The sequence below is a fragment of the Rhinopithecus roxellana genome, chromosome 15 (genome assembly GCF_007565055.1).
Source record: "Rhinopithecus roxellana isolate Shanxi Qingling chromosome 15, ASM756505v1, whole genome shotgun sequence".
NCBI lineage: Eukaryota > Metazoa > Chordata > Mammalia > Primates > Cercopithecidae > Rhinopithecus > Rhinopithecus roxellana.
The window spans coordinates 99056378-99069514 of record NC_044563.1 but is presented as its reverse complement, the minus strand read 5'-3'; the positions used below and the strand labels follow the sequence as shown (position 1 = coordinate 99069514).

The following is a 13137-nucleotide window of genomic DNA, read 5'->3' as shown; positions in this document are numbered from 1 at the left end:
TTTTTCTTTTCTTTTTAATTGAGAGCTTTACCAAGTAAGAGTTCAATTTGTGTTAGAACTATAAAAACAAAATTTTCTATGATAAGTTAAAACCACATCTTTTTGATCAATCGTCAGAAACTAGAGAGGACAGAAATAACCAAAGAAATGGCTTAACCCATGAAAATCCTATTATCAACAAAGGCATACCAAGTCGAATATTTATGCAGTTTATGCTAAGGTTCAAATTATTTCCAAAATTTAGTATTTTAATTTCACCAAGTTTTATTTCTTTTTTATGAGTATTATTTTTAAGATCTATTTTTGTTATATTAGCATGTAAGTGTACCTTAATTTTAATTTATTTAACTGCCATGGACTTCTTCACTTTGTCATTTGTTGTTTTATGTTTACAATGTAGATACTGAATTAAAAACAGTAAAATATGTGGCTTAAATTTATGTGTACCATCTATATAGTACTTTCATAATGCTCTGACCAAGAAAAGGGACTAGAAATGCTGCCTTAGATCCCTGGTTCATTTTTTGAAACTAATAGCTAAGCATAAGTATTCCTGCAATTGTACTTTCAAAAACATTGTGCTACAGGAAAGACCATATGTTTTCAGTACTCCATGAATATTGACCATTTGGATAAAAAGGGTAGCCTGTACTTCTAACAGATAGAGCCCCAATTACAGAGTTTCCTACAGTAATTCATTCTATTGAGAGAATATTCTAAATATAAACCAAGGAGACAGTGAAACATCCATTCATCATGCTCTCCATATCTACTGCCAGTCAGGTGGAAGTGATGGCCAAGATCCTATCTACATTTTACAGAGTTTGATGGGGAGGAAAGCCCTCATGTCAAACATGACAGTTTTAAAAGTACAAAAGTTGAATGAATACATGACAACCGAGATACTTTTATTTTTTATTTGTAATATTTTTTGAGACAGGGTCTAACCCAGGCCGGAATACAGAGGCACCATAATGGCTCACTGCAGCGTTGACTTTCTGGGTTCAGGTGATTCTCCCACTTCAGCTCCTGAGCATTTGGGACCACAGGAGTGTACCACCATGCTCAGATAATTTTTTTGTATTTTTTGTTTTAGAGACAGGTTCAGCTGCCACGACCTCCCAAAGTGCTACAATTTCAGGTCATAGCCACTGCACCTAGTTACCAAGATACTTTTAGAAGTGAAATAGGACACTCTTCATAATTGTCCTAGGGTAACAGATGTAAAGTGGAATTTTCTAGGGCAAAGCAAGGTGTATGGCCTCCTGATGGAGCCTGGTAGAAAGCCACCCTAAATGTGGGCTAAGGAAAGAGTTCACATACTTTCAAGATATATTTCCTATCTGTCACAGATATATGCCAAGTAGCTAGCTGGCCCAGTTTCTCTTTCTAAGGAACAATCTAGATTTTTTTTTTTTCTATTCAAAGTGATGCATGCTTTGGGTAGGTTTGTCTTTACCCAGCTGGCCTACAGCGCATGACAAGGACACACCGGATTGTTTAAGTACCACTTTCTCACTAGAACGTACACCAGTAATATGGAGTGAAAGCAATTTTTTTTTTAATTTCTGGAAACAGTCATCATTACTTATGAATTAAGTAGCTGGGGTTAAGGGAGGAGTAAGTAGAGTCATGCTATGCAGGAGCCTCTGTCCCTAGAACATACAATCTAATTCTATTTAGGTGTGGGCCATTCTTCAGAACACAGGGAATTGGTACTTTCCTCTGATGGCCTTCAGCATGCTTTACATTATTTGTGATTTTCAGTAGTAAAGTTCTGGTTGAACACCTGTCTTTCAGTATCAGATTTTTATCTGTACAGAGGGATGGTAATACTTCAAACTGTTGCCATCAGAATAAAATGGCCGGGTATTTTAATGTTCATCTTTGCTCCACTGGGGTAGAAAAAGCTTTTTTTTTTTTTTTTTTCCTATGGCTAGGGAGAGTTGTCTTAATGATTTGTTTTAGGGATTATGAACAGTTACAAACTTTATGAATTTCATCCAAATACAATATTCATGGCCTAAAACCAATTAAACCACTGCTAATATTTCAATCTTAGAAACATTTAAAGGTCTATGTCCTTTTCTTCCAGATGCTCTCCCCTGTTTAACCCTTAAGATACTGATCCTCTCTAAAGCTTTCCCTGACTCCTCTGAGTAGAATGCAGTAGACTCTGCATTCCCACAGTCCTCTTCACACGCCTTTATCACTGCACATAGAATGCTCCACTCTAATGTGGGGTTTGCTTTTCATCTAGTCCAATGGATCACGAGTTACTTCAAGGCTCTATCACTAGCATGTAGAGCAGCAAGAGGCACTTAATAAACATTAACCGTATCAATGAACGAATGGATAAAATGTTCAATGCATAATCAATTTGGTTAGAGTGCTAAATTCCTAAAGGAGTTGTTAAAGATGAAGAAAGACTGGTTGAATTCAGATATTAATATTTTAAAATATTCTTTAGGAGTTCCTGTAAAGGGCATTAAGCTTTTAGAACTGATCTTGAGATACAGGGACAGTCATGGTTTCCTGGAGGAAGCAGCCAACATGAAATTTGGATAACTATATATTCAAAGCATCTGTATTTGCTTATATCAATGCTCTAGCCTATTGCTTCTCTTTTTAGTGTCCTCGTCTGGAAAATGAGAATACCCTAACTTACCCGTTGTATATATTATAAATCAAATATGAAAAGTGCAAACAACTTAGAACTTTAGAAGTAAAGATGAGATTGTAAAAACTTTTGAACCAGATATTCCTAATTCTTAGACACAACCTAGGTGATTGGCATTTTTGGACAGTATAAACATTTATAGGCTGTAGGGGCTATTTATTATACAAATGTATTAATTTAGGCCACAGGTCAGCAAACTTATTCTGAAAAACGCTCGATAGCAAATATTTCAGTCGTTGCAAGTCGGTTGGTCTCTGTCTCTATTTAATTCTGCATTGCCAGGCAAAAACTGACCTAGGTGATATGTAAACAAGTGGGTGTGACTTTGTTCCAACATCATTTACAAAAAATGGCACCTGGGCAGGATTTGGTTGACGGACACTAGATTGGAGCCTCTGATTCTGACCAAGTTCTAGAATAAGTTAATAAGTTTAGTAAGATTTTTAACTTATCAGAGAATAGTGCTGGTGCCAGGGAAATAGCTCATTTTTAAGGACGTAAGTTCTGTATGCTGTACAAAGACACCGATAATTCCCCATTCATTTATAATGTAAATCATTTCTATGTGCAGGATAATTTGACGTGATACCTTACCATACAAAATAAGTATGATTATAAATTATTACTTGGTTTTTATGTAGCTAATAAACAATATTTACTTAAAGTTAATTTCCACTTTCAGTTTGACTTTTGGGACTACAGCAATCATGCTTTGCTGAAAACACTTACTGTATACTTGTAATTGTCCACGAAAGGAATTTTTTCCACGTGAGTTTTCAGCTCTGCACTCATAAATGCCTGCATCATCCAGCTGTACATTTGGTATTTCCAGCACTGCCTGAGATTTCCGCAGACGTGCCTTACTAGGAATATAGCCATTAACCTTCATCCATGTGATTGTTGGAACGGGGCTACGATAGGGAACAAAAATACTGTTAATACGCTTTCCACTATTAGGAACATAGATTCTGTTATCTGGTAATTTAAGCACTTAATAGGCTGAGTGCAATAAAATGTAATCACAATTAAGGACCATGTGCTGGTTGATATATATCACTTTCCATGTGAGTTGTCTGGTAAGTAGATTATAAAAAGAGTTTCTTTTTCTTTCATATTTCAGGAAAGCAATTCAAAGACAATACAAATTGTAACCAATTATGATTTATTTTTAAACACACTGTTAGCCAGGTGTGGTGGCTCACACCTGTAATCCCAGCACTTTGGGAGGCCAAGGTGGGCAGATCACCGTAAGTCAGGAGTTTGAGACCAGCCTGGGCAACACAGTGAAACCCCATCTCTACTAAAAATACAAGAATTAGACAGGCATGGTGGTGGGTGCCTATAATCCCAGCTACTCGGGGGGCTGAAGCAGGAGAATCGCTTGAAACTAGAAAGCAGAGGTTGCAGTTTGGCGAGATTGCACTACTGCACTCCAGCCTGGGCAACAAAAGTGAAACTCCATCTCAAAAAAAATAAATAAATAAAAAATAAAAAACAAAAAAAATTGTTATGTTTTCGTAAATGACAAGAGTAACTTGACAAAATTACCAATATGTGCTTATTGCAATGAGTCAAACAAAAGGGTTATGAATTAAGTAAATTACAAACTTGTCCTGCCTCCAACCCTGCAAATCTTATTTTTCTGGCCAAATAGCAAACACAATTTACACAGAATCTCCCACTTCATCTCCATGAAGCATATGTTCACACATATAATGAGTTATTTCTGTTTTCTTATTTTTAAAATATAAATTTTGTATATTTGCTGTTTTATTATTTAAAGATCATATTCAATACATATTAGCCTGACTTATTCTGCTTAATAGTTGCATATTATTTCACTGTGTGGATGTACCAGCTTTAATCAACTGCCCCCTTGTACGTAAACATTGAATCCAGTCAAGTTTTTTCTTTTTTTTCTTATTTTTTTTAATATTTTTTGAAACAGAGTCTTCTTCTGTCACCAAGGCTGGAGTGCAGTGGCACGATCTCAGTTTACTGCAACCTCTGCCTCTCAGAAGCGATTCTCCTGCCTCAGCTTCCCAAGTAGCTGGGATTACAGGTGCACTGCCACCATGCCCTGCTAATTTTTGTATTTTTAGTAGAGATGGTGTTTCACCATGTTGGCAAGGCTGGTTTCGAACTCCTGGCTTCAAGTGATCTGCCACCTCAGCCTCCCAAAGTGCTGGGATTACAGTCATGAGCCACCACGCCCGGCCTGCTTTTTCTTATCATTAAAAATCAACGTTGCTATAAACAACCTGGCACATATTTCACGTACTATTCTATTTTCTCTAGCAGTCTTTCACAAAAGTGGGACTGATGGATCAAAGGAAATGCACATTTTCCATTTTAATAAGTACTGCCAAATTGTTTTTCAATAATATACGAGCACTTTCCCTACCTATTGTTAATATGTGATACTGTTTCCTTATATCTTTGCCAGCATTGCATTTGATCAATCTGCTTAACGTTTTGTTAGTATTTATAGGTTAAAAATGATATTTTATTGCCTAATATTTTCCTGAACCCTAAGGAGGTTGAACATCTTTTCATGATTTTATTGGCCATTTGCATCTGCATTTCTGTGAATTGTTTGCTTATGTTGATTTATTTTATTGTGCTTGCTTTTCTATTTGCTTATTTGTGTTAATTTCTTAGAGTTCTTTGTGTTTTAGGACCATCAAACTATTCTTCCCCAGTGTACTGTTAGCTTATTATGGTGCCTGTAATACAATTTTATAATCATTTTTGGGGAGAAGAAAACATGTCTATAGTTTCCTTCCTGACTTCTGATTTCTTTTTTTCCTGTTTAGAAAATTATCTATAAACCTAAGTTTGTCAGTATTTTCTGAAGTATTTGGTAGCATTTTCTATTACTTTAAAATGTTTGGATCTTTCATCCAACTGGACTATATTTGTTTATTGGTTTGAGATAGGGAATGTAACTGATTATTTCAGCATCATTAAATAAGTACAACTCCTTTTCCCACAATATTTAAAATATTACTTTTGTCATATAATCTGTTCCTACGTACTTGAATCTGCTTCAGGCTTCTCAATTCTGTTCCACTGATTTATTTAGTACTATATATATTTAATACACTTCATGCTTTGGACCCAGTTGACTTTTTCAGTTTGATTTCTCACTACTTCTTTCCAGATCTCCTGACCCAGAAACATATCCCTCTGTGTTTCCAATCATATCTGTTAAAATGCTACTCCTCCTCTGGGACCTGTCCTAAATGCCTCCCCTTCAGCAAAGTCCTAATTTGTGTAGCCAGCTAGAATTTTTTCTTTTAAATAACAAAACGCTTTGTGTATCTTACTTATTTGCCTTGTAACAATCTACCATAGATTATAACTGTTAAGTGTAAGACATTTTCCTATTATTTTTGCCTAAGGAATGATAGCAATGTTCTCCATTATAAATGACATTATGATAACCACCCTTATGTATATTTGAATACCTTTCTGCTTTATTCCTTAGGAATAAAACATAAAATTGAAGTTGCTAGATTAAGGAGTTGACAATTTTTGCCTGCTGGTATAGGTGCATGTATTCAATGTCCAGAAAGGATGAATTCTGCATTTTGGAACATCCTTTACATCAGTGTGATATTCTTTTAACAGATGCTAGAATTTTGCATATATTCAGAGGTGAGATTGTCTGTAGCTTATCAAGGTTGTTTGTGAGCTTATTCATTGGTGAGTTCATGGTTTGTTTACAGATAGGTTTGACAGATGCAGTATCATAATGATGAGTGATTTGCTTGGTAAACAAGCCAGAATATTCCTATTTTCTGTATTCTGTATCAACTTAAATTGTAGGGAAATTATATGTCCCTTCAAACACTGATAGGATGCTCACAAAGTTACCTGGGTCTGCCACTATCAGTGGAGTTAGTTTTTTGACTGTGTTTTCCTTGACTGTACTATTTAAATTTCTGCTTATGTCAACTTTGACAATATACATTTCACTAGAAAATCAACTATTTTATCCATAATGTCAATGTTTTAGCAGCAAGTTATACAAATTGTAATTGTTTAGTTTAAAACAGTCTTAATCACAGGTAGTTACATATTCCAGTAGTTAAGTGTGGGTTCTGCAGCCAGATTGACTGGCTATAGAGGTAGCTCTGCAACTACAAGTCATTTAACATTTCATTTCTTTAGGTTCCTCAGTTGTAACTTATGCTAGAAATATTATGACTTATGTCAGAGAGTAGTTGTGAATCTTGAAAGATTTAAACAGCCTGGCACAAAGTAAGCAGGCAAAAAATGATGGTCCTTGTGTATTCTTTATAATTTATATCGTATAAATATATGTTTTCTGTATTTTTGCTCACAGAAATAGCATTACATATTGGTTAGGAGCATGGACCTTTAGAGAAACCTGGGTTCTAATACGATTTGGACACAAAGATGCTATGTGACCTTGTGAAATTTGCCTAAGTTCTCTAAATTTTGTTTCTCATCTGTAAAATGAAGATATTTGTTTATTCTTCTAAAATGCAAATATCTTTAGGGCAGTGGAATTTTGTTTAGCAGTATGTCCCCAGTGCCTCATATCATGTTTGGTACATTGTCAATAAATGCTTATGAAATAAAAGAATGATTGTCAAAATACTATTTTGAGGATTAAGTGAGATAAATTCTTATGAATTACTTAGTGAAATACATGGCATACTGTAAGCACCCAATAAATGTTAGATATAACAAGTTTGAAATGATTGGCTATGTCAGAAGTTTGTCTATTTTATTGGTCTCTAAAATAAACATTTTAAGTTTTTATTAATTTTTTGTTTTTAATTAATGAGTTTCTATTTTTTAATTTACTAATTCCTCTTTTGCAACCAGTACATTTATACTATACTTTAGCTTTTTGAGCTGAATGATCAGTATAATTATTATTCATGAATAATAATAAAATCATATGACTATCCTTTCTGCTGATATGAAACATATAGCTACATATGATATGTGTTGATACATAGAGTGATATACCGTTTCCACTTTCTTGAACCTGCTAAGTTAATCTCTGTAGTCACGTACAGAATTAATTTTTGGTACAAGTTCCATGTTATTGGAAAAAAGTATATTTATGATAAAAGTTTAAAAATTAGTTTCTATATAGCTTTTGTTAGTTGTCATTCAGATATTGTTTCCATGTTTTTAATAATTTCAGAACAATTTACCTCCTATGGAATCCTTGTACACTAAAATAAAATAACCTGTATCAATAGATGCAAAGTAGTCTGCTTGAAGCAGAATTGAGGGTCCCGGAGTTTGCTCATTCCTCCTCCCACTCCACAGAAAACTACTACTGTATTTCCTCTTTATTTTCATCCTTATTAATCAGTCAGACTGAGATAGGTATGTTAATTTCCCCCTACTGTCATTACTACCAGTATCTTCTTATATGTCTAAAAGTTTTATTTTGTGTTTTGATTTTCTCTGAAAATACATGTTCATGAAAGTTATTATTTTTAGAGTTTTAATTATCTTTTACGAAGTACAACGACCCTATTTCTAATTTTTGCTTTAAATTATCTTTTTTAAAAAACACTCCATTAACCTCATGCTCTTTGCCTATTTCTCCTATTATTTTTAGCTTTTTGTTTTTTCATGGTACGTCACTTTGCTTTAATCTAATTTCCTCTAAATGGCAAATGGTTCTATTTAATTTTTGACTTAAAAACTATATTTGGAAATCTGTGTATTTTAATAATGGAATTTTACTTTTTGATTTTATTGCTCCAGTTTATTCAATTGTTCTTATTCAGTTATCCCAGAATCACAAAATACAGAACAACACATAACTTCATATTAAATGTTCACAGCACTGAAACTTGGAGTAAAAATAATCATGGATTAAAAATGATCAAGGAAGATATGACAATAAAAGTAAATATGCAGATTAAAAATAAAACAGAAATTTAAAAACAAAATATAATCATAAAAACGTAAAACTCAATGGCTGAGTTATACAACAAATTAGACATAGTTGAAGAGAATATTTCCAAAAGTGTTAGACAGATTAGAGTTTCATATACAGAATGAGGCAGTGAGAGGAAGGGAGACAGAAAACACATAAATACAGGCCTCAGTTAGTAGACGTGTTGTATAAAGCTGTAGGGTATAACATAAGTCCAATCCAAGATAACAGATAGATAGATATATATAGAGAGAGAGAGATGAGAGAGCGAGAGCGAGAGCGAGAGAGGGAAGACTATGTAATATCTGAAAAGTGTTCAGCATGCCATTTTCCTAAAATGAAGGACATGAATCCATAAACACAGGAAATACAATATATACAAAGCATGACTAAAACCACAGAACACCAATGACATATATTAAAAGTAACCAGAGAGGGAGACAGATAATTTACAAAATAACAATGATTAGCATGTCTACTGGCTTTTCAACAGCATCAATGGAAGCAGGTAAAGATGTTGGAACAATTATGTTCAATATAGTGGAAAAGAGAGGAAAAGCATTTATAAACTAATAATTTTGTATCTTGTAAACTTTTCTTTAGGAGTGCAAAAGAAGATAAGGATATCAGATCTACAAAAACTGAACAAGTTTTTCACCAATAAACTGTTACTAAAGGATATACACTTCAAGAAGGAGAATAATGACTCTAGAAAGAAAGTTTAATATGCAAGAAGTGGTAAGAAAAAACACAAATAATAGTAATAGCAACAGCAATAAAATAATGTGCATGTATAAAAAGAGACAGCACTAAAATGCTGACCCAAAGGAGTATGTAATTTTAAAAAAAGAAGTTATAAGTTAATGTATCCTAAAGTTCTTTCACTTTGAGGAGGAAGATGGTTAAGAGATTGATGAGCTTTTAACTTTAGAAATAAATAGTGAAATTAATGACAAAATCATAAAACAGTAGAAAAAGACGATTATAATTTTACAAACAAATCAGGTATATAGCAAAGCCGGGAAACCTTATCTGTTCATCTGTTCCCAAAATCCTTTTTTTTTTTTTTTTTTGAACTCCTGGACATACATTTATTTATTTATTTATTTATTTATTTATTTATTTATTTATTTGGCTACAGCTTTGATGATTTCTGGAAATCAAGTACAGTAGAATTGTTTTTAAAAATCTATGAATATCTACTCTTCTTCTGTTGGATACTTTGAGATCAATACCCAGAGTAAATATGTAAGTAACAAGTTGAAAATAGCAGGACTGAGTTTCTAAATGACTGTGTAGAGGAAAGTACAAATTACCTCATCAATGCTAACTAATAACATTCTGTCAGATGTTACATGAATGAGATATAAATGTATACCTTGCTAAGCTCCAGACTTTCTAGGGTTTATTTTTTATACCTTCTAGCACTATCTTACTAACGTAGAACTTAGTACATAAAAATGGAAATGGGTAACTGACGTGACAAGACAGTAAACATTTGGAATTGCCAGAACAGTAAGGATGAAGATGGAAAGGAATGCACAGTGGAGAATGAGACAAAGTTTCATGCTATCCAGTGGTAAAACATTTTGTAAAACTGTCATCCTTGAGAGCTTGGAAAGGTAATCTGAAATGCTTCCAAATCTAGGAAAGGAGTTACAAGATAGAACTTAAAAAATGTGTGTTGATTATTACTAGCTACATTCACTGAATTATTAGAAGAAAGAGATGAGCTCAGGAAAATACTGGTTAGGTTTTTGGGAGAATAAATGAAAACAGAAAGAATGCAAAATGTGGGACCTTGGTCAGTATAGCAGATTAATTGAAAAACTGGTCTTAATTCTCACTGCCTGTATTTAAATCCTTTGCTGGGTAACTTTGCACATGGTACCATTAGAAGATGGAGTCTGGTAACCCATGCCTTGAGTATGGCTTGCCTTATGATTTGCTTTGGCCAGTATATTGTAGCTTTAAGTCTTTTGTGCTGCTCTCTCTCTTGGACCCTTGCCTTTACCATGAGAACAATCAGGAAAATTAGGATACAGAACATTTGTATAAACCCCAGGTTCTTCCTCATATCCCAATTATCTCACCCATGTCCCAGGCAATCAATGATCTGATGTCCATAATTTAGGAACACTTTCACCAGTTTTATACTTTTATATAAATTGAATAATATAGTATATATTGAGTATGACTTCTGTCTCTCCGTATAAGACTTACCAGATTCATTTAAGTTGTTGTGCACTTCAGTAGTTAATTCCTTTTAATTGCTGAGGAGTATATCAATATATGGATATGCTAATTTGTTTATCCAGACACCTGCTGACTGTTGGACATCTGGTTTTCAGTTTTAGGCTATTATGAATAAAACTTTGTACAAGTATTTTTGAACATACTTTTTTAATTCTTTTGGGTAATTAAAAAGCATAGAAATTCTAGAATGTATGGTAAGTAAATGTTCAACTGTTTAAGTATTTACTAGACTATTTTTTCATTGTACCTGTATACTTTAACATGTTTACCAGCAATGTATGAAATTTCCAGTTGTTCCACATCTTTGAAAATACTTGATATTATCAATCATTTAATTTTAGCCATTTTGTAGTAGTGTAGTGATACTAAAGTGTGGTTTCAATTTATATTGCCTGATGACTAACAACTTAGAGCTACTTTTGATGCTTTTATTAGCCATTGGCATATTCAAATCTTTGGTTCATTTTTATGTTGCATTTTTTCCTTCCCAGCATTAAATGTAATAATTATTAGTTCATACTGGATACAAGTTCTTTATCAAATATATATTGCACATATCTTCTTCCAATCTGAGCTTGCCTTTTTATTTTCTTACTGTTGTCTTTTGACACATGCAGGTTTCAATTTTGATGAAGTTCTTGTGATCCTGTTGTTGTATTCTTAGTGATTTTTCATTTTCTGTCTTAAGAAGTATTTTCTGACTCCAGAAAGTAAAAGGTGAAGATATTTTTCTATGTGTTTGTCTAGAATTTTCATAGATTTACATTTAGGACTATGATCCAATTTAAGTTTATTTTCTGTTCATGGTACAGGATATGGTTAAAGGATCAATTTATTTAACATAGATATCCATATGTTTCAGCACTACTTATTCAAAATATCACCCTTTCCCTATTGAATTAATTGGAATTTTTTTGATGGACCTTAGAAGGTGGGTACATTTCTGACCTTTCTTCTGTTGCATTCATCTATAAGCCTATCTTTATGCCAATGTCTCATTTTCTTGATTATCATTATTTTTAGAATAAATATTGAGTAGATCTTGAAATTAAGTAGTGTAAGTCTTCCAAGTTTGTTTCTTTTTCTACCTTTGGCTATTTCATTTGCTTTGAATTTCATGTAAGTTTCAGAAATAGCTTGCTAAATTTTACAAAAATAGAAGCAGGCCAGGATTTTGACTGGATTATGTTTAAACCATATATCAATTGTGAGAGAACTGACTTCTGAACACTATTGAGTCTTGTATTCCATGAACATGGTATATCTTCTTATTTATTTCGGTATTCTTTCATTTATCTCATAAATGTTATATAAATTCTCAGTGTACAAGTCTTGTGCATATTTTACTTTATCCCTAAATATTAATTTTAGGGTTTTTTTGGTTGATTCCTGAAAATACACCTACACATTTATGCCACCTGCAATCGGAGGCAGCTTTATTTCTTCCTTTTCCATCTCAAAGCCATAATTACTAATTTAATGACTGACTATACTGTCCAGGTCTCCCATTAAGTGTGGAACAGAAGTGGTGACAAAAGGAAAGGGGAAATATCTTAGTCTCTTACCATTATGACGCTGAATATTGATTTTTTGTAGGTATCTTTTTCCTAGATAAGAAAGTTTCCCTCTAATTCTACATATTTGATGGTTTCATTATGCATATGAGATTTTGTTATATGCATTTTCTGTATTTACTAAGATGAATGTAAGATTATTTTCTTTTATTCTATCCGTGTGACAAATTATATAAATTGATTTTTAATAGTTAAAACAACTTTACATTCCTGAGATATATCCAAGTTGGTTGGGCATGTTATATAATTTCTTCTTTACATGTTTGATAGAATTCCTTAATGAAACTAACTGGGCCTCAATTGTTTATAGTACAAAGGTTTTTAATTAAAAATTTAATTTCATTGATAGATATGGAAAAATTCTTATTTTCTGTTTCTACTTGTGCCAGTTATAAGAATTATTTATTTTAAGGAGCATCTTTATTTGACCTAGCTGTAAAATTAAATATTGTCAATTAACATTGCCTTCCTGTACTTTAAATGTTTTAGGATAGAGATGTAGTGATGTTTTCTCTTTCAGGATTGATATTGGTTATTTAAATTTTATCTTATGTTTTTGATGTTTATCAGTTTTACTAGTATTTTCTAAAAATGATATTTGAGTTTTACTGTTTCCCTATTATGTGTCCATTTTTAATTTTATTGATATCTACTACTTAATCTTTCTTTTATTCTATCTTTGATCTTAA

At 32.9% G+C, this 13137-nt stretch overlaps 1 protein-coding gene across 2 annotated transcripts in view; it reads right to left on the bottom strand.

The window, feature by feature from the left end:
- The window catches only part of CNTN5 (contactin 5), an 834919-nt gene that overhangs the window by 322521 nt on the left and 499261 nt on the right, over positions 1-13137 (bottom strand). For both annotated transcript variants that reach the window (XM_030918933.1, XM_010357543.1), the window contains one exon: positions 3410-3591. In XM_030918933.1, the coding sequence (XP_030774793.1) occupies positions 3410-3591 (182 nt within the window). The remainder of the gene's footprint in view (positions 1-3409; positions 3592-13137) is intronic.